The following is a 22,082-nucleotide window of genomic DNA, read 5'->3' as shown; positions in this document are numbered from 1 at the left end:
AGCAAGTCTGTCCACCGTTCTGTATTTTTCTGGTGTGTCTTGACAAGTAAAGCATGTGCAGTGGCTGCTTCAGAGCTTTGCACATACTGACCAGCACGCTGGAGCTAGTTCTTGCAATGAAAAGGGCGAAGTTATAACTTGCTTTCCCTTCCTTAGGACAATGTCTTCCATCTTCCTTCTAACCCAACTGTTGACTTTCAGTAACACTTACAATTCATAAGTTTTGGACATCCCGCTCCATTGACACTCAGATGAAATTGGTTAATAGATTCACCCAAATACTGCTGTCAAGAGCAGAGACAGCAGGGACATAAGAAAGGAAAAGGAAAACATGCATAGGACACATTTACACAAGAAACCAGGGTCAAATACATAAAACAACCTTAAAGAAGAAAAATACACATATCTCTTCTTCAACCACTACCATCAGGAAAGGCAAAGGCAGTCTGGCATTGGAAAACCTTTTACTGAACTGGAGGAAGAATTCTTTATGTAGGACTTATTCCTGCTCACACTCCAATAGCTGCAAAGCTGTCATGGACCTCAACCTGAGCAGCAGCTCTAATTCCAAGAAGCCCAAACTGAAACAGAATGAAAATGCACTTATTTCATCTTCAAGTTGTTATCTTCAGAACAGACTTTAGAATTACTTCCTATCTGAAACATCGCTGCCCTGTCCATTTCCCAAAAAATCTGAATAGATGCAATAATATTCATCGACAATGAACATAAAGATAATTAATTTAAATAGCAAATTTACATATGTGCTCACAAATCTTATTGTTTCAGTTCTCAGATTGACATTATCTAATGAGAAAACATTATCCAATGAACACAGTACAGCAAAACTGCTGTGTATTAGATCTGTAGATCACATGTACAGTATATTAAATTCACTTAGTAGACAGATAATTCTGTTTCCATGTAAAAGCCATTACAAATAATAAATAATTAAATATATGTATGACTTGACAAATAACGTGCCAGGATTATGCAGATAATTCATATTTAATTCAGCAGTTGCTTCACTGCTAACAAATAATAATGAATAGACCATTGCATGTTCTCCACCATGATACATTTACTTTATTCAAATTTCCCAAAAACATAGATATCTGTACTTTTCAATTAATTTCACCCTAAGGCACTCAAAGCCAGTATTTCCAGGTAGACTCTTGAAAATAAATCTAGCATATCTCATTTCTTTTCTCATTGCAGTCTTTTTCCTGAGGAAGAATCAAAATGTCACTGCTATAAGAGAAATTAAGTTACTAGAAGCTCTCTCTTCATATACCCCCTCTCTGGACAAGGGATAGGTTTGAAGGTCAGTTCAATGTTCTCCATCAGTACAAAATCATATCTGCACAGCTGCAGCCTAGAAATACAGAAGAAGAAAAAAAAAATGTGCACATCAGAAAAAGTTAACAGTAATAGAAAAAAAAGCCTCAGTATTTGAATTATTAAATCTCCAGTATTTGCCACCTCTCAGAGACAGTACTCAGGACAGGAAGAAATGTCTTCTTAAGTTTACACCCTATTTTACGCATCATTTGAGTGGTTTTGCTAGACTGTGAACAACAACAACCAGGACATCAGCTGGATGGTGCAAACTGGCACAAGTAAGAAGTGTATCACATTAGTCTGAACTACAAAGATGCAATATTTCATCCATTAATTCTCAAATTAATTCTTTATAACAATGGTCCAAGAACAGCTCAATTCCTGTTAACACTGGGCCTGAATAATTTATTTTGAGTTCCCTAGATATGAAAGTTTCTCTGCTTTCGTTCCACAGAGGAAAGTAGAAAACCACATCATAATATCTTTTAACTCTTTCAGTTGCAATGACAGCACGCATAAGAAAGTTTCATGCAAAAGAGTAAATTGTCATCTAAAGACCTAGAAAACTCAGAACTGCATAATACTACATGAATACACACACAGAGGTCACACAGGGAGTCACACACAAAGTCTTACTTTTTGACATCAAGATAGGTGCTTTGCCTTTTAGGACAGAGACAGGTCATAGCTCTGTCCTTCATGAGCTACGACAGACAGTGAGAGCTGGTTTGAACAGACAAATGACTAGCATACCCTCTAATGTCCCCTCTAAGGGGGTACAAGCTATGATTTTATTTAAAATTATCTTCTATATTTCTCTGAACTCACAGATATGGCTATACAACACAATCCACCTCAGACTGGGATGTAGTGTACAGTGGACCAGCTAAAGGACAAAGCTTGAGAAAGAACATTGCACCAGGCACTTCTGTTGCTGCCATTTAGTGCAAGATTTCCAGCCAGTCACGGCTCCACCTGTCTACATGTGAAAGGACTGATGGATTTCTGTGTAAGAATTTGAGGCCTTTTAATGTCGCCACAAAGCTAAGACAGTAGATTTTATGACTAAGAAGATCAAGACAAATTCTGGTATTCAGCATAATGCAAAGCATAGAATTTCATCCAAACCTTCATGCACAATTTGTTTTCATTTGAATTTAATGGCTTACTGTTATATTATTTTTGTAGAGGAAGAAAAAAGAGACATAAAAGCACTGAAATTGCCAGCATTTTAAAAATCCTTATAAGAAAGAATTCACAGGACAAATTTCTGACCATAACAATATAAAATTATTGCATGCATCCATTTCCCAAGTTGATTTTCAATATCTCACCTAACAGTACGATGCTGTATTTTACCACATTTGCAACCGTATTTGCAACACAGCAGCACAATGTGTTAGCATGGTCATTCTCAAACAGCAGTCATCACCTGGGAAGGGCTCTATCTAACCACAGGGGGGACAATACTTCAACAGACCATAATGATGACTAGTAGAAATAAAATCATAGGGTTTCCAACATACTTGATCCCATGTGAAGTGCAATCCATCTAAGCCTGTGATTATTGAGTACCCAGAATGCCTTACAGGAAAGTAGCCCTGAGCGAGCAGCAGGTTCTCCAGTTCACCAACAAGGAGCAAAACACAAATAATTTTTTTGTTAGGCAAGGCTTTCGTAATCCCCCACCTCGTGTGGCTTCTCTGCTCTCTACTAAAAAGCAAGGGCATGCCAGACTCTCTTGTTCAGTAGCGGTATTAATAAAGTCTTCTTTTTTATTACTCCTGTTGTTGTTTTGGTTTAAAAAATCCAAAGGTGGCTGGCCTAAATATCTTTGAGACATTCACCCTCCCCATAAATTGCATTTGAACTGACTGACAGGTTCAGAAGATTTTGGAAGAGCTGACACCTGGACACACACAAGTTAGGAAAGCTTTCTGGTTTTATGGGTGAGCAGGAATGATTTATCTCAGAGACCAGAAAGAGAGTCTCAGATTTATATGTACCTTTTAGCACTCCCACATTCCCACACCATCTGCATGAACAACGGCCCAGCCCAGCAGACAATTGTCAGTGATATTCCCCAAACTCCCACTGTCTGCTATTAACCCAGATCTGGGGAGACTGAGAACCCTGTTGTCTTTTATCCCTGCACCTGTCCCCTGTTTTTTACCTACTAGTTTTTATATGAATAATTTAAATATTTTTAATGTGGTTTCTAGTTGATTATCCTGTATTCAAGTAATTGTTGTAATTATATGTAACTAAATAAGGTAAATATAGGTAGTTATAATTACAATGAGCAATTATGTAATTATAGCAACCAATAGTGTTGTAACATCTGCATTTAAATTACCTCCACATGGTGATTCAATACACTATTTTCCACTGCTATCTAAAAGTATCTAATGTGCCTATATGAGTGCCATCTGATGAGGCTCTGTACAAAGAAGGACTTTAGTGTATTCTATATTAAAGCAAATCAAGAGCATCTTACTTTAAAACTAACAGGAATTAGAATAATGGGAATGAAAACTCAAAACCAGTAAGGGCTGTTCACTGAAAATCTTTATTTCCTAGATCATTATCTGAAAAAGTCCTGAATGCTGATAGCCTTGCACGAAATATATCTTCTGATTTATCACCATTTGGTTGAGAAAAAAAAAATATTTTAACATGATTTAGAGCTTTGACTATCTCTCATCACCAAATGCTTTTAAATAAAATCATGCCAGTTCACCTGAAAGCTTGAGACTTATGGCCTTCAACAAGGTAATAAAGTCTAATGGATATACATTCTGGGGTACTATTTGGATTACTAAGTGTTCTGTTTCTTCCTAAGCCTCTCCCACCCATCTCCTCCTCTTTTCCAGTAAATATGAAATAATAGATTAATTTAACAAGGTTTCATAATTTTTACAAAGCACCATACCCAATTCCTACTAACCTATTATCAGAAAGCCTTAAATGTTATTTCTCAAGTTAATAAAATATACTGACTTAAGACTTAATCTTACTGTAATATTATTCCCACTCATTACTTATTTGATAACCATTACTAGGTTTTATTTTAAATTCTGACCTTGTTGAGTCTGCCATTCATATGAAGCAAATAAATGTAACAACTCTAAAATAAAGTACTCTTGCTGCTCCTGGATATTTCTTACCTAATCCATATAATATGTTACTTTAACAAGACGCAAAAGTAAAATTTAATTGCTAGTGCTATTGTACAAGTAACTCTGGAGATCTAAAAAATGAACATATGGCAATAACGCTAATGTATTTTAAGCCAGCAATAATTAATAAAAGCTTATCAATGATATTTAATTATTAAAAAATGCAGGTGATTTAATTTTAAGCATAGGCAAGCATAGACTATGTTTTGGTCTTGGAAGGTCTCTACTTTCAGCAACAAGACCAAAAGCCTATGCGAGTCACACAAGTAGCTGAAGTGCTCAATTTCATAACCAAGTGTGGAAAGTTGTGTATGGACACATGATTAAAATCAGAAAAGTGTTACTAAAATTTATCTTCTGGAGGAGAACTTAACCATACAGGTGTAAGTCAGGCTGGTCTACGTAAATGGTCCTTGAAAACCCATTGTGACCAGACAGCAGCAGCAGCCTGCGTGACTTCCCCATGATAAATTTGATCTTGGGTAGGATGAGAAGGATATTCATGCATCTAGGAATATGTTATTAAAAAATCAATAGAGGGAAATACATATTTCTGAGGAAACATGCTGAGCAGTTCAGTCGATACACAACTTTGATATGTGACAAATGCTTACCTTTCTGGATTATTAAGAGATTTCAGACTCATCTGGAGAATCCTAAGCTTGTGTTTTGGGCTTAGTAAAGTCTTCGTAGAAAAGGTCAAGGAAATTTTTGATATTTTGTCAAGGTCTTGGTAAAATCCAGTTAGTACTTTGACTCTTTTGTATTGCTGAAATGTTGAAGCTTCACTGAAGAAAAACATTATAGCTAGTCAGGGTTTTGTTAGCCGAGTAATATTCATTATTGCTAAGCAGCATTATTAAGATCAGAAATCTTGCAAGATATATCAACTCTGATTGTTCAGAACAAAGATACCTTGAAGTGGATTCAAATGAGTACTGTGCAAGAACCTGGGCTAGTTCATAAATGGAGAGAGGATCATTTCAGTGTGAGGAGCATTGCCTCTGACACTGAGCAATCTCTATGAACAGGAGCCGTGGCCAAGTCTTAACAACCCCATTATAATTTTTTTACTTACAAGTTAACAAGTTAAAAGTTCAGGAAACTCAGAAAATTATTCTTATAATGTGATAAAAAAGATTCAGAGACAAAGCGCAACATACCTATTCATCTCCGATTCTACTGTGTTTCCAGCATAGTCTGTTATTTTAACTTTAATGAAACCTCTCCTAATGTTCTTATTCCAAGTAGTAATATCCAGTATGTAGTTATACACTGCAAAAAGAAATAGGAAATAACAAGATTCAAAGAATGACCTTAAGAGGACACAGTTGTTATTATCACCCTGTTAAAAGTGTTCAGTGACTGATGACAGGAATAGTGACTCTACATTTAAGTTACCAGCTCAAAGCAGAATAAGGCAGCTATTGACAAAAAATAGCTTCTACCAAATGGCTGCTTGGAGTGTAATTAGTGTATCATTTCCTCCAGTTCTTACATAAAAAGGATTTGCATCAGAAAGCTACCATCAGAAGTAGCATGAAAAGTTTGACCTGCCTAAGGAAAAAAAGCAGAATTAAGCCCTGACGAGCACCTCAGGTTTTGGCAAGCTCTGCAAAGAGGTGATATTAGAGCCATTAGCGTGGCAAGACCAGCACATTATCCACCAGAGACATGTCCAGAAAACAGCTGAGATACATCGGCAGGGAGAGGGGAGGAACAGCATCGGCACAAGCCTTATATATAGGCAAAGTGGGCAGTTAGCTAGGTAAGCAGATTAATCGGGCAGTAAAGCTGAAGAGACATTATTCCCACGCTTGTGCCGATGCTGTTCCTCCCCTCTCCCTGCTGTTATTGCCCAGCCTAAGCAGGTGCAACAATACAGGTCCTCCAAGCACCCTTCCCTCAGAGAAGTCAACTTACCAAAACCTCTGTGTGGATACTAGACACACTCATGGGCAAGACTCAGGAAGAGGAGAGGTATCCGATCGATCTCCCATGCTCCAGCCCCTTCTCCCCCTTTCCTGGAGGGCCCACGGCCTCAGGACAACAGGCTGGGTACCTGGGGCGGGCACTGTCCCGCTGAGCCCTCAGAAACCCTGACCTGACCTTCCACCACACTTCTGTAACCACCACCAACACTGTAACTGTGCTATGGCTACCCAGAGGAAACACACCTTTACTACTCCCAAAGTAAGGAAGCCAATTTCAAATTTTCTTTTTGTTTTTTATATTGCTTTTTAACATTCTTTTCTAAAAGACCAAGCCCCACCTTTATGAAAAACTTGCCCTGCTCAGGTTTACAGTTTCACTTAGTTAAGACTTCTGGTTAATTTCTCTCTCCTTATGGTTTTATATACTGAGAATTAAAGTAAGGCTTTAGTTAACAAAGGACCTATTTTTCAGGCTGGTTTAGTAGACTCATTTTTCTTCTTGACTTTGCACATTTTCCCTTAAACTTACGCTGTTATTACAAGGTTTCTCATTCCTCTCCATGTGCCTCCTCCTGTGTTTGATAATATTTGTCCCCCTCTTTTCTCTCGTCTACCACTCCTGTCCCAGAATACGATACATAATCTTTTTTCTTCTGCAGTGTACTTCTTCCATCATCAGGATTCTTCCTGGTTGGAATTTTGATGAATTCCGAGATTTTATTATGTGTGAGAGTGAAAGCAAATCTGTACTTTTCTGTCAAAGTAACGAAGAAGAGACAGACCTAGCTGCCTGTGCAGCCTTGAGAGCAGGAAAAAGCAAAACCCAAGCAGACAGGAGCCAGGGAGAACAGTGGTAGCGTGTTTGGGTTGAGCTGATAGACCACTGGGAATAGGAGTTATGTAAAATCTGTCACATCTTTGTTAACCTCTCCATGGCCCTTTGGAAGAAACAGCAATGAAAGACAGGTTTCTTTTTTTTTTTTTTTTTGTCCCCCAGCTAGGGCAGTCTCACTTCCCATTTTTGCTCTTGGAAAATGGCAGCAATGATCATATCTAAACAGGTTCTCTCACTTCCAGTTTTTTCCTATCACTTGATCCTCATTTTCTGGCTTCCTTCTTCCCTCCTGGACTTCTTGGTAGTTCATCCCATTACTTTTAAAGTCACATTTCTTTCTCAGTTCACTTATTGCTTGCTCTGCCACAATCATTCTTCTTCCTCCAGTCTGTGAACTGACACTCATGGTTTATCACACCATTTTACACAGCAGCTAACAATAACTTTCTACTTTGAACATGCTTTCACTCCAGATCAGCTAACAAATAACAGCCATAACAATTCATGAAGTTTGTTATGTATGTATTCAGTCACTCACTGCAGAATGGGTGTCGGTCCGAGGTATCAAAATAAGCTTTTGTTGGTGAAGTCTTTGGGATTAACAGTTTTTTCCATCTATCAGCATGATAACCTGTAATCCAAAATTTAAATATTTCATTTCAGACATTTAGCAAAACCATGACACACATACAATTACAAAAAAGAATCTCACCCAAAGTGACAGATTTGGCTTTAATTTTCTTAAATATTCTCTGAGAAAGTAAGTTGACTTGGAAAACGCAGGAATCCCCTGAGTTTAGTAGAACGTAGCATGTAAGTATTTCATTCTTCTAATATTTTAGTATCACTAAAGTTGTCATAAGGTAATAGTTGGAATCTATCTAGTCTAGAGTACTAACTCCAAAAAATAGTGCTTATAAACTCCTGCAGAGTTAATAAAAACAAACCTAAAGAAGTAGCCCATATATTTGCAGAGAATAGTTACAGAACATCTTCATATTAGGTAAAATTTCTTTCTTCCTTTTTTTTTTTAATCATTAAAGTAAGTATTTTAAAACTCTTTAGTGTATAATTGTGGATATTATTTAATAAAATGTTAGATACTCTGTAAACTTCCTAAGATTATTGACGTAATTCAGAAAGAACTTTTGAGTTCCATGCTTATTGTCTTTGGGACTTGACAACTAGTCCTTGTTTCTAAAACGGCTGATCATATTCTCTTCCTCTTGATCTCTTTACCTAGACTGGACAACAAGAGCTAATTCCAGACTGCAGAGCTGTCACTGCACACCAGTAAGCAGGAAAGCTTGCAGCAAAAGGATGCTGTTTCTCTTCCCAGCTCCTGGATTCAGGTGCATGCCATTTCCTCATAGGTTTTATGGTTATTAAAAAAAAAAAAAAAAAAAAAAAAAAAAAAAAAAAAGTGGCATCTGACTGGTCAAAGATTTCTCCACCTCTAGCTTGGGCATTCTGTACTAGTACATCAGGCGTGGTTAATAACCTTTCTGGGGAAGTTCTGGAGTCTTTCTGCCATATTATAAGGTCCCATTATGGTTGGGTTTTATTATAAAATAGCATACAGATCTATCTATGCTTTTTCTTCAAACCTGATCTAACTAAAATAGGGTGTAAATCCCAATATAAAGATGTAAAAAAGATGTGATACAAATTGAATGTTAACTTTTAATTAAATATTTTTAAAGTATCATTCTTGAGAAAACCCTGACAACTAGAAAATGCTCACACTACCGTAGCTCTTTTCAAACTGTCCCCAATTCCTCTCTAAAAGCGATAAAACCCCAAACACCTGAAACCCCCTCCAAATAAAAGCTTGATTCCAAAAGAAAAGCCAGAGAAACCATGAAGTTGCTGTAACCACTACTACTGTTAAATAAAACCCACATGTACTCTATGGATGATAACACACTGTGAAAGCCTAAAGCGATGAACCAAGTAGAAGCAGTTTCTCTATAGAAAGGAGATCCATTGTGAACCCATTTCAGACTGGAAAGCATAATGATCAAAGCTTAGGAACATTCAGAGCCTGTGTCTAAATGATAACTATAAAGCAGACAAAGACATAAACTTTAAAGTACTTTAAGCAGTATGCAGCTCTGTCTGTGATCAGTCTCTACAGATCCCTTAACAATACTACAGATCTCTGGAGAAGACCCAGAAAGAGCTAATCTGGATTCCCTGGAAAATCTTACCCAGCCCAGAGCAGATATAGTAACACTTACCCAGTACTGGACAGGACATTGGCTGGTAAGCTTGACAATCAACACATTTTCCTCTCTTGTAATCCAAGTAAGAGTCACAAGGGTATGTTATTATGTCACACTCTCCTTTCAAAGATGATAAGAAGAGGAAAACAGATCTTTGATGGTCACACTTAAAATACTGAAGTCCTTCAGGAAAGAAAAAACAAAATATACAAAGAATATGTAATCATTTCTCTTCATCAAAGAAGAGGTGTTGTCAAAGTAATCCAGTAATCCCATTTAGCTGAATCGTTCTCAGTTACCCATGCCTTTATTCTTTGGCTACTTGCCCACCAAGTGTAAAAACTGGATGTACACACAGAAAAAGAAGAAATTGAAGACTATTTTGAATATTACAAGTAAAGCAAAAAGTTACAGTGTTTTATATGTAAGAAATAGTGTACTAAATCCCATCAATTTTTTTTAATATGTATATAGATATATAAAATACAAACTTTTTTTTTTTTTGTTATAAAGCCTGAGTCTGAGTTAAATTTTGCCACATTGCATCCAGTGCAGAATATTCTGGCAGAAAAATTACCATGAAGAACACTTCAGAGATTATTCTCTATATATAAATTCCTTCCTCTCCTAGCAAAACAAACTATGAGAATTGTACAGATAAAGCTGATCCTGAGTCTTAATGGATTCTCCCATACTCACGGCAAGCCTGTGGAAGCCCTATGCTTTTACAGCTGCTCTAATTTGTAGCAGCACTGTGCTGACTAGAAACAGAAACACAGACAGACACAAACATAACCAAAAAAAAGTAAACAAAAGCAATGGACAGCAACCTTGCATAAGATTTATGGAGGTTGAAATAAGAAAAATTCCACAACAAAAGATTGTGTTGTAAAACTGCTTTCATCCCAGAGCCTAAAAGACTTGTCCAAACCCTAGTTCATCATTGCCAACCAGGAGGAGCCTAAGACACAAGGAAGACTTGAAAGCCTTGCCTTCCACATCATATGGAAATGATCCTGTCCAAACCACTTGGATACAAACATCTTTCCCCATGCCTAGCCATATATAAACACACAAAAATAATGATTGCTGTATGCAGACTGTATATGTAATAATAATTCCATCATACCAATAATAATGGTATGATGGAGTACGTATGCTTGTAGGAAGATCTTTATTTAAATAAAAGATGTCAAATGTCTTTGTTATTTCTTATTTGCTGAGTGGGGATGAAAAATAAAGTATACCATGGCCTCAGCTGCCATATTATTGAATACGTGCATTGTCCATTGAATTCAGTTTAATCTTTTTTGATTTGATCTCAAACTCTTTTCTCATTAATTGAACACATTTTTATTTACCACTGAATACTGTTTGCGGACAACCAGGCTGATCCATTCCACCATTTGGATAGAAATCAATGGTTCCTAAAGGTTTCTTGAAACCTAGTGCTAAAGTAAAAAGATTATGAACCAAAAAAAACATAAACAACATTATGCAGTCAATAATTTTATCATTACATTCATTAAAAATAACATAAAGGTCTTAATTTTTCTTTTCGCAATCATACTGTTCTTTAGTTCTGTAAACGCAAGTCATGTTATGAGTTAAAAACCATGGGTTTTTTCTTTTTGAGAAAATTATACACATGTAAAATGCTGTACACAAACGTGTACAAATGTGCGTAAGATTCCTATTGCCACAGAAAAAAAAGAACAGAAGCAACTATTCAGTGCTGTAGCTGAGGCATTATTTACACAAAGAAATTTATGAAGTTCACGTTCTCTCCAGTAACCAAAATTCCTTCCCAATGTAATTTTCATTAGAGTAATATTTTCCATTTTTCGCATGTGACATTGGATTCTGAGCTATGCTAATGAAAGCAGCATATCAAAGTAGAAAAATCAGTATCTGACCTATGGAAGACCATGAGTAAGATTTAGCTCAGTCTCACCTACCTTCCTTTTTACCACACTTTATTCACATAACTGGAGCATTACAAAAATTGGTATTTTCAGCTTCACATATAAATTTGTATAGTAAAATGCTTAATTTTTAATATTATTCAAGAAACTGATATGAAATTACATGAAAAATAGGACATGTCTTGTAGGTTTGAAAGGTTTACTTATGCTTTTGAGAGAAAAAAAGTAACAGACTATAGCATGGATGAAGCAGCCTTCACAATGTTCTTCACTTTAATGCTACAGTAATGTGATTTAGAATTTTAAGCAGTGGATTTGTAGTGTACTAATGTGATACAGCTGAGACTGTCTGTCTCAAAAGGGACCAAATCAGTGATAATCATGTGCTTACAACTGCTATGTTCATACACACTAGCACAACAAAACAATGTTAACACTGAACTATTTTTCAAATAACGGTATCATAAATGAATGCAATAGGCACACCTTATCCAATGTGCAGACTTCAGGTTTTTGTATTCAGAAGGAATATACTATAACAAGACATAAATGACAGTGGTGTAGTTGCTATTTTTGCATGACAATAAATGGACCCATGACTATACAGTTATCTACATATGCCTTCTGTTAGGTGTTGGACATAAAAGTTATTTTGATATTTTCAGGTTCAGTCATGAAATTTAACTCAATAACATGGCTAGTTATTTCAGAACTGAACAAAACAGTTCATTATTGTTTAATTCATTAGCAAAGCTGACTTTCAGTTTCTTGATGAATAGGTATAATAACATACAGTACAGTTTAAAAAGTACAGATAATGTTAAAAAGCAACAGCACAGGAATCCATCTAATAACACAAAATATACTTCTGCAGCACAGTTTTGATGTTACTGAAATAGTTTGTCCCTTCTCTTTTGCTTTCCTGCTTTTGAGTTGAAATAGGAAAGTTAAGATTATGTCATTACCATCACTATCTGAATGGATTACATCAACAAATTGTGCGTCAGTACGATCCAGTCTCCCCTCTGGAGGTTGTCGAGTGAACGAAGGGCCCGCTGGATCAAGTCCTGAATGAAAATAACAATAGCATTACAAATCCTGGGCTCTGTTTCTACAGATATATACAAGACCAACATTTGAGCATTATTTGTCAAAGACTTCATTTTCCTGGGATAATAATAGAAAGAAAAAACCAGCACAATTCTACTGAAGTTTCTATTCTTCAACTTGCTAAGCAAAGCAAGGGTCCCTACCACAAAACTGATCAACCCATATCTTTGAATTTCTTTCCCTAAGTAGTTGTGCTCATCTCCCAGTTCTCCAGATGAATATAAGCCAAAAGCATTAGGGATCAATTCGGAAGAATTAATTTTGTTCTTTTCCCCAGAAAATGTCATAGCTGTTACGTACTTCCTAAAAACAAAATGCACAAAAAACACAAGATGAAGACATCTTGGATGGAGACAATTTCAAACATGCATCCATTATTTTATCAGCTGTTGTTGCAATTACTTGTAGAAAAACAATTGTTATATACAACTAAGTGAAACACTAGCTTTTGACCACAATTTCACCTGAGGGAGGTCTGGAAATATTACACTTACATCAAAACTCAACTACGACAAGAGATTCCAACTGAGATCCACAAAAAGCACTTTATATAAAGGAGGAGGGGATTTGGGTGACAAAGTATTTGAAGTATAAACACTGCGTATTGTCATTCATTTTAGGGATAGGGAATTATTTTTGTGCAGCCCTGAAGCCTGATAATTTTCAAGATGGTAATTTCTGTCCTTCACAGGAAAGCAAAATTGTTAGCCGAGGGTTGCTCTGCTCCTATTTTCTTGACAACAAAAGCACAAAGACAGGAAAAGAAAAAGCAGCAAAGATGGAAAATACAACTGTCAATGCAAAACATATTCCTACACTTAAATGACTCCTAATTACATTCTCATGGACTGAAAGGGACAGTGTATGACCTCAGACTATCAAAACTTGTATTATGATTTAACTGGCAGATGTGCTGTAAGAAATAGTCTAGGAAGGCTCTCTCTCAAGATTGAGATAACCAAGACCCAGACTACCACAAAGTATCATGGAATGCCAGGAATTCATGTTTATAGTACCCCAGGTGACAAAGGTCATTGTTTTAATTGTTTATAATTAGTTTTGTATTTCCAAAACCTCCAAACAGTGATGAAGAAAATACCTTTTCCTTTTTAAAATCTCACTTTTGCACCATCAGCTTGGGACACTGGCACAAGTAATTTGAAAGAAAAAGTATCAAAATAGTCACATAAGAGGTTATGGGCCTTGTGGATTTGGACTACTCAGTCTTTGTCTTTAGTCATCCATATCTGTAATTATAAGAAGGTGATTGAAACATTTCATATAATTCCATTAGACTGTGAGCATCTGAGTTCAGAAATGATACGGATCTGTGAGGCTCCCAGTTAATGTACAGAGAGGACACAGACCTGCTAGCCTAGCATTGCAATCAAGACTGTCCCCAACCAGTGATGGCAACTCTAGGAAATTGTGTAAAGTGGAAATGATATTCTTAACAAACAGAATATAGCTGGAGCCTATCATACTCTTAGAAAATGCCCTGACTTTCAGATTACTGTACAAAAAGGGGAGGAGTCCCTAATTCCCTTTCTTAAGGCTGGCCACTGACTCCTCTTACATTTGGGGGAAAAAATTACTTGAGTACGCAAAGAGAGGGTTTGGGGAGGTATGAATCTCAGGGAGAGCTAACTGTCTTCTTTCAGTCTGGAAACAGCTGCTTTTTTAAATCCTAAACGCTATCAGGATCCAACAATCTTCTCCCCTTTGCACCTTTTCTGATACTTAGCTTAGTCAGCCTCCTTCTCAACAGGCTAGCTGCAGCAAGTTTTGCTTTCACCACAAGTACGTGGAGCCTGTGCACTCAAATCAGTGCTGTGGGTTCTGCCTTAGGAACCAGCATCTAAAAGTTAATCCTAAACTTTGTGTGGTCCTGAAAATTGTACCCACATGAGGGTATTTCAGTGTTCACTGTACGCATCACTCCCACAGATGGCAATGCTGATGATGCAACAAGGATGAGGTAAAATTTCCAGTATCCATACACAGGCTGCACACCTGATCTAAGCTTTCTGTATGAGACAGCTCAAAGTACTAAAGCCTACATCATGTTCAGATACCTCGAACTGAAACTAAATCCTTGTGCCCGATAACTGTGGTCTGACCAAGAGCTTTTCAACTTCCCTTCACAGGGACCTGACTTGCTCTGTCAATCAGACAGAAACTCAGGTACCATATCATTTAGCTTCCGTGGCATCTGGATGTAGCACTCAATTCTCATTTGAGAGATTAGAGGTAAGCAGGTTGGAAAATGTCATCTGTAACTTACATCCTGAAGGCAGACTTTCACAGAGATACTTTTATCAGGGATACATTTTCCCTCCTGTATGTTACTAAATAGTCAGTTCTCATTTGTCAATAGTGCTAGCATCTATGTGATTTGTAGCTACAACAATAGAAGGTACATTAGAATACATGTATCAGGATTAAAAGCCTTACCTGTAATTCTGCCAAGTTTGCCATTATACTTCTGGCCAACAAAACCAGCTATATGAGCTCCAAGACTAACTCCAATCATATACACAGAGTCAAGAGAAGCTCCATCCACCTATCAGGGAAAAAAAAAAACCCAAAGCCACAACCATAGTTAATTGAACAGACATCACCAGACTGATTTAGTTTTCATTTGTTGTCAGTACTCTTAAGTTATATCTCTAACTTTCTAACTTCATAAACAAATGTAAATTCCAAAGTTTTTTCAGTTTGCCATTCTGTACTAGTTAAAAAGTGTAGTAAATATTAAATTCTTTGACTAGAAAAATTTAAAAAGGAAGCTTGAATCACATTTCTTCCCAAATGTCATACTAGAAGGGGAGCAAGGGAGAGAAAAGGAAGAAATTCATCAGATACAAGAAAGATGAACCAAAACTATGAACTAGGAAAAAAATAAAATCTCCCTCTGACTTATTTTTCAAAGAAAATAAATTAAAAACATACCGTTTACAAAGCCTTATGCCACAGAACCACTGAATAATGGTGCCAAATGCACACCTGTAGGAAAGCCTTACGATGCCCATTCTACAAAGCAGGCAGTATTTAAAAAACCCCAAAACTCTGAAGAACTCTGAAACAATTTCAACAGGCCTGCTGGAATCTCTGCAAAGTGATGGGATGCTGTGTGGGTCTGACATATTGATATGTCCCAAAATGAATTAACAAAGGCCTCATGGCAGCTTGCCATGAATCAGTATGAAACTGATAGCTGAGGGACACAACATACCCCACCACCATCACCTGGATGACTCGCACAAAAAGATTGGCTTAAGCATGCCCTGCTGTCATTGTTTTGCCAGGCAGATCTGTAACCAGCAATTCACCAAAAATCTGTATCAAGAAATTTGCAAAATACACCTTTTTAACCCACTCTGGATTGGGGACTGTTCTTATAGACCTTTTTCATTTTGCAATCCCGTAACAATAAACTTATTGTCATAACTGCAATTTGTTATCACTGTATCTAGTCTCAGAGGACAGATCCTGATATGCTTTCTCTTCTTTCACCCAAGCATTTCTCAGAATGCTGGGGTTTTTACTCAAATTTCACATGAGTATTTTCTTACTGCACAGCACTGAAAATTTCAGAGAATAGTAGGGAAAAGAAGTGATGAGAACAGAAGAAAAATCAAGTGATAAATCTAACAATGGCATAAATGAGATGATAACATGCTTTGTTCATTTGCTTAAGCAATAAATCTAAAGCCCAGTTAAAACCACTGGCATCAACAACTGTTTCTGCAACTCCCTCCAGAATCAAGAAGCTTATATCATGTTGGAACAAATATTTTTATCTCTGCCTGTGATTTCTTTGCCACTTAAAATCTTTAATTATAATAGTTTAATATTAAAAATAGTAGTGTGATGCTTTTGTAAAATTTTAATGCTGTATACCATTTGAATATCTCTCACTTCACCTCCCCACTGGTGCATTCAGTCTTTCCAGAAGACCCAAAACTTCCAGCTGACTAAAGAAATCAGATGCTCTCTCAGGCATACTTCAGTGAAAGGGAAATAAGAGCTCAGGTGGAGTTAAAGATATGCAGTAATAACTGCATGCAAAGTTGTAAATACTTCAGTAAATTGATATTGTTCACTGGGCTTCTCTTTAGACATATTTTAAATATCCATTCCCATTCAAACTATGCTATTGAAACTTATTCAGAACAGATGCAACTCTGCCTTACCAGCATCTGGTCAACATAGTTTTTCAGTATTTCTGCAACTTTTCTGCAGTTTTCAACAGCAGTTATGTAATTCACAGTTGTAGCACCACGATTCCAATCAACTATAATGAGATTAATATCCTCTGAAGACAGTAAAAGCTTCTTTATGTCACCTAGCCATGCCGGTGGAGATCCTGTTGGTCTGAAGCCATGAATAACAAAGACAATTTTCTTGGAGTTATTAAGGTACTCAGATGCAGTAACATTGTTTTCAATCAGTCTCTCAGAACAATTTGGATTTTCCCGTGTGTACAGTAATAGCTGGACTTGGAGTTCTGTTCCAGACAAAGCATTGCCTATATTGAGGTCTGTAAATTCAGGACATTTTTTCTCCTCATCTGAAAAAGATTAAAACAGTACAGTCATTTCATTTTAGACCACCTGAAATACCACCTCTGCAATTTTCTTTCCACATTTTTGCACTAAAAGTGAAGAACTTCCATTTTGTTCACTCTAGACCTTTGGAATGAAGCGCCAGAACATACAGTGAACAATGAGGAGCCACAGTTTAACTAATAGCTCTACAGAAACCACTATGCTCCTCCGAACTCTTCAAATACAAAATTGAGCTTTCTAAGTGTTCCCGAACAACGTATTTTCTGCAAACAAATACAAATTAGTAGTCGGTGTTGCTAAGATTCTCTGCTTAACCATCAAATCCAGGTTCTCAGAATTTTGTCACAACTAGTGTGTGTTGCATGAACAAGAAGGCTGTAAAAATGAAGCTAGGTTAATTAGCATTGATAATATACAGCTGTGGGCTGGCTTCAGGGGTGGCGGGTTGACCGATGTAGATGCAGCTGTGGCTGGTTAAGTTAAGTGGTTGAGAGCCAGTGAAGAGAGAGCAGCCGAGGAAGAAGCAAGAGAAGAGAGAGCAGGCCCTGGATGAAGTGAGGAGAAGGCAGCAGAGGGACTGTACGAAGAGTATGCTGGTATGAGATAGTAAAAGACCTTGTTGCAGCTTGATAGTTTGGAGAGTGCTGTGACAATTGGCACCCCATGTGAGGCCCTTCAAATTATGAGACTGAGTGTACTGAGTGGTGACAGTGGTGATGGCTGTGCTGGGGGATGTTTGAAACAGTAATGGCAGTGATCCAATGTAGCGGAGACAGGCAGGGATAGCCTGCGATCCAGATCGTGTTGAGATAGGCAGGAAGAGCCTGGGGATCTGGATCAGATACCAGTAAAGGTGAGCTACTGGGATCAAAGAGAAGGAAGCCTGATAACCGAGGAGTTGAGAGACTGAGGGTAATGGCTGATAGTGGCAGAGTACACAGCCAGATGTGGCAGCAGCCTGCAGCAGTGGCAGGTCCAGAGCGGGTTTGGCCAGACAGCGGTGACGGCTGTGCCAGGGGAAGGTGCAGGAGCAGTGCAGTGCCACGAGTGGCTCCTGCCATTGCTGCTGCTGCTGCTCGGCCTGGTGGTATTCTTGCCGGTGTTTATGTGCTTGTTGAAGGTGTCACCAGTTGAAGAAGAAAAGGGCCACCACATGGATGTTAAGAAATTTTTCAGGACACAGAATGATGTGTTAGTGCTGTATTCTAGATCTGCTGCTGCTGAAAGCTCACTCGGGTTGCTGTCCAGTGAGACTCAAGAGGTGAAAGCACAAGGCATTATGAGTTCATCAGAGCCACCCTCTGAAGAAATCAAAATCCCAAATGCTAAGAAAGCAGATAAGAAGAAAGGTGATCAACCTGCAGAAGATGAAAAGTCCAAGATAAAAGTGAAGAAGGAATATGAGTATGAGTTCAGGAACAAGTTGTCTGAATTGTATGAAAAGTTTAATTGTAAAAAGTTTGTGATGGTCGGTAAAAACATGAGGTATGAAATATGAGAAAGAAAAAGGGAGGCTTTGTAGAGGAGTTATAGAGGACTATGAAAAAACTATTTGTAAAAAGGTTGTAATGATTGTTAAAAACACAAGGTATGAAATTTTAAGAAAAAAAGGAGGAATTGTAGAAGAATAAAGCTGGGTTAATTAACATTGATAATATACAGCTGTGGGTTGGCTTCAGGGGCGGTGGGTTGGCCGATGTAGATAAGGTGCAGCTGTGGCTGGTTAAGTGGTTGAGAGCCGAGGAAGAGAAGAAGAGAGAGCAGGCCCTGGATGAGGTGAGACAAGAAGAAGGCAGCAGAGGGACTGTATGACACATATGCTGGTATGAGATGGCAAAAGACCTTGTTGCAGCTGGGTAGTTTAGAAAGTGCTGTGACAGAAGACCATTGTAGTTCATTCTTCCTCTTTTGGCCAGGGTAGCAAAGTTGCCAGTCCCTAAGGCCTTATTGTTTGATCAAGTGATAAGAAATGGCTGCCTGATAGTACAGGGATGACCCAGAACCCTTCCCTAGTTTTGGATCACCATAAAGACACCATTGCCAAGAAAGAAAGAAGAAACACAGGAACCTGTTCTGAGTTTGAAATGGTAAGAATCTGTAATGTCAACATACATAATGGCACAAGAAAACCTGCAGTATTTAGCATTTCTGTACTCAGAGTGTTATGGTACACAAGGCTAGGACGTAGTTCGGTCAGGATCAACAAAAGAGTTGAGATTTTTCAAAAAGGTCTAAAAAAGACTTGGTTTCCCCTCCCCCCCGCCCCCGGTGTGCTTATTAACATCAAAAGTTAATGCTTAAAATGTATCCTTTGGCTGCTAAGGTCGCCTTGCATGGATAAGCCACCTCAGTGTTCTGAGGACACCACCAGTGCCTGTCATGGCTGCTCTGTATGGCCTCTCCGCCTTCGTTATGGTATTAGCTGGTTTACGGCCAAAGAAATTTGGGCCCATCTCTTGACTTCTAGTGGACTGTACTACTTTACGCAAGGCTTTTGTCTGATATTTGATAGCATCTTTCTCAATGTTTCTGTTGCTAACAACTTTCTAAAACAAGTCAACTTCTAGAAAGCAAAAGTAGGAAGAGAAATAGTGCCTACTCAGTTCCTTAAAAAATAATTTTAAAAGTGCTGAATTTCTCAAGAATTTTTGAGTTATAGGAGAAGCAGCTCTAGCTCTTCTCCTTTTCCCAGCAAGGGGCTAGCAGGCTGAACCAAATCCACTATATTTGCACATCTGAGACAGACAGTGGGCCCTCACTAGGAAAGGGCAAGTGCAGGGGCAGGGGGTACAAGGTATCTGAAAAATGTATTTGATGCTATAGTGCAGACCTAAACAAAGGTAAACAATGTGAATTACAGCACTTAGGGTGCCTTAAAGGTTCAATAAAGACACAAATTCACATAGGAATCTAGACCTCAAGGAAAGACCATGTATCTACGATGATTAAACCAGTCACCTCTGGACTAGACCTGATAAAACCGATGTGTATTTGCAAACTGGAGCAGGGTTGAAGTTACAGAGCATTAGAAATGACCTGAAACTGCCTGTCTGAAGTCAAACAGACAAAAATTTTATGCCTATTATTACCTTATCACAATAGCTACAATTATTACACGTGGGAAAAGTCAGAATTACTTACATTTAAAAGTAAGTATTATCATTCTCCTAATTTAGACACTGAATAATGTAAGTAACTTTTACTGAGGTTACTGGACAAGTTAACTAACAGGAAGGCAACTCATCTCATTTCTCAGACTTATCCAAGAAGTTCTGAAACTGAGAGCTGTTCAGCTGCAATTTGAATTTAATGAAAATAATTTTAATAACCTGACCCTGGTAAAATGCCATACATGTGACATGACATTAAGAAGTTAATAGAATGTGTCGCATTTAATCTCTAGTTTTCATCTAATGATCTACGATGAAAAAACTAGAACACAAATTCTATTACCCAAATGTCATACACAAAGCTAAAATAAAAACCAGCTACTTGAATACATTTGCTATTCAGATGCAAAGCTATAACAGGAAATTATTTCATTTTTGCCAAATATTATTCTTAAATCCAAGTTTAAGCGCTGATCCTTATAATTCACTCCTACACGTCTAACATATAAAAGATTCATGGTAAGATATTGTTGAAGTGTTCCTCCATATCCACTCAAATGTTTTGATTTCTTAACATTTGATTGCTAGAAATAAGAATTCTTCTAAAGCTACTGGAATGACAGTGACATAAAACAGAGACACAGTCTCGTTCATGGAAGTGAGAAATCACTTATACATAAAATAAAATTCCAAGGACATTATTTTAACTGATGAAACCTATTTAATAGTTAGCAAATGTCAAAGGGAAACAACTCATTTACTGTGAAATGACAGCAGTTATTCTTTGAAAAGTAAATAGAGAAAAAAAATATTATGTCTTTACAGTATTTACCTAATTCCACAGTAAACAGATTTAATACTTTTAATTGTTTAGCAAGGAGTCATTAAGGGAAGTTTTTCAAAGTCTTATTTCTGATTGATTACTGGAAGGAATACCCAGCTGCCCTTTGTGCACACCTGTGGAAGTAGTCACATACACTTTTCTGTACATTCAGAACATACAGATATGTGTTGGGATGTTACATGTGCATTTTAACTCAGTTAATATTTTAACTTTCCTATGTACATTTGTAAGCGTTGTATCTTCTGTGGTTTAAAAGGGGAACACCGTAAGTGCACACTTTTTTTGTAAAAAAAAAAATACTATTTAAAGCATAACACGTAACTTGAAAACCTGTCAACCTATCAAATAAGCAATAAATAAGAAACTTACGTTAACACGTTAAAACTATTTCACAATTTCCTCTTTACTTGGTACTAAGTGCACATACCTGAGTGTGTCTCTGTGCAAAGTACAGCCAGAGATAAAGTATCAGGCTTTCTTCTATTTACTTTAAAATGAAAACCTACGTCCTAGTTTCAAAGTGATCAAATTCTCTTTACTAATCATCTGCTCCATTAGGCATAATTCAAAAGGTTTAATCTTTTGGTTAATTTAAATGAAGGAATATTCATTTTTCGATGCTTGAATAAAGCCGAGAGACTACATTACAAATAAGCTTAATGGTTCTTACCTGATTTCACCCAGTGAATCAAACAGATGAAGAGACACAATTTCAGCATGTGGAAATGGAGAAAAGCAATACGTAATAATCCACAGACAAGTGGCAAACCGAGTGTTTCTTTATAGTATGCTAGACTACTAACCTAACTCAATGCCACTGATGAACTAAGTGACATGTAGAGCAGGAAGCAGAAAGCAAAGCTGTGTTTAAGCTTCTGCAATTCATGACTCCTCCTATTGAATTACTTCAGTAGGTAGGGTAGTTTCTGGTCTTTAAGGGTTGGGACTGGGGTTTAATCCATTTCCCGCTCTGGCTATCAGCAGATTTACACAGAAGCAATCAATGTT

At 37.4% G+C, this 22,082-nt stretch overlaps 1 protein-coding gene across 1 annotated transcript; it reads right to left on the bottom strand.

Moving 5' to 3' along the window:
* Nucleotides 1-587: 587 nt before the first annotated feature.
* Nucleotides 588-21,951, bottom strand: LIPI (lipase I). Its single transcript, XM_040582898.1, has 10 exons — nt 21,745-21,951; nt 16,746-17,122; nt 15,004-15,112; nt 12,405-12,506; nt 10,876-10,965; nt 9,530-9,697; nt 7,828-7,920; nt 5,684-5,795; nt 5,135-5,308; nt 588-1,375 (listed from the first exon to the last, which is right to left on the bottom strand). Exons 1-10 carry the CDS (start codon nt 21,791-21,793, stop codon nt 1,264-1,266), a joined length of 1,386 nt encoding a protein of 461 aa, XP_040438832.1. The 5' UTR covers nt 21,794-21,951; the 3' UTR covers nt 588-1,263.
* Between the last annotated feature and the right edge of the window lie 131 nt (nt 21,952-22,082).

Source organism: Falco naumanni, chromosome 2, assembly GCF_017639655.2.
Source record: "Falco naumanni isolate bFalNau1 chromosome 2, bFalNau1.pat, whole genome shotgun sequence".
In the NCBI taxonomy this organism is placed as follows: Eukaryota; Metazoa; Chordata; class Aves; order Falconiformes; family Falconidae; genus Falco; species Falco naumanni.
Note: the sequence above shows the minus strand (reverse complement) of the source record. Positions and strands in the feature narration are given on the sequence as shown.

Excerpts from the sequence above, each read along its gene's own strand:
- LIPI (XM_040582898.1), bottom strand. The coding sequence starts at position 21,793 with ATGCTGAAATTGTGTCTCTTCATCTGTTTGATTCACTGGGTGAAATCA. Across the intron at positions 7,921-9,529 it reads AATGTCCTGTCCAGTACTGG|GTTATCATGCTGATAGATGG; the intron begins GTAAGTGTTACT and ends TTTGGATTACAG. Across the intron at positions 1,376-5,134 it reads TCTCTTAATAATCCAGAAAG|GCTGCAGCTGTGCAGATATG; the intron begins GTAAGCATTTGT and ends CTGTATTTCTAG.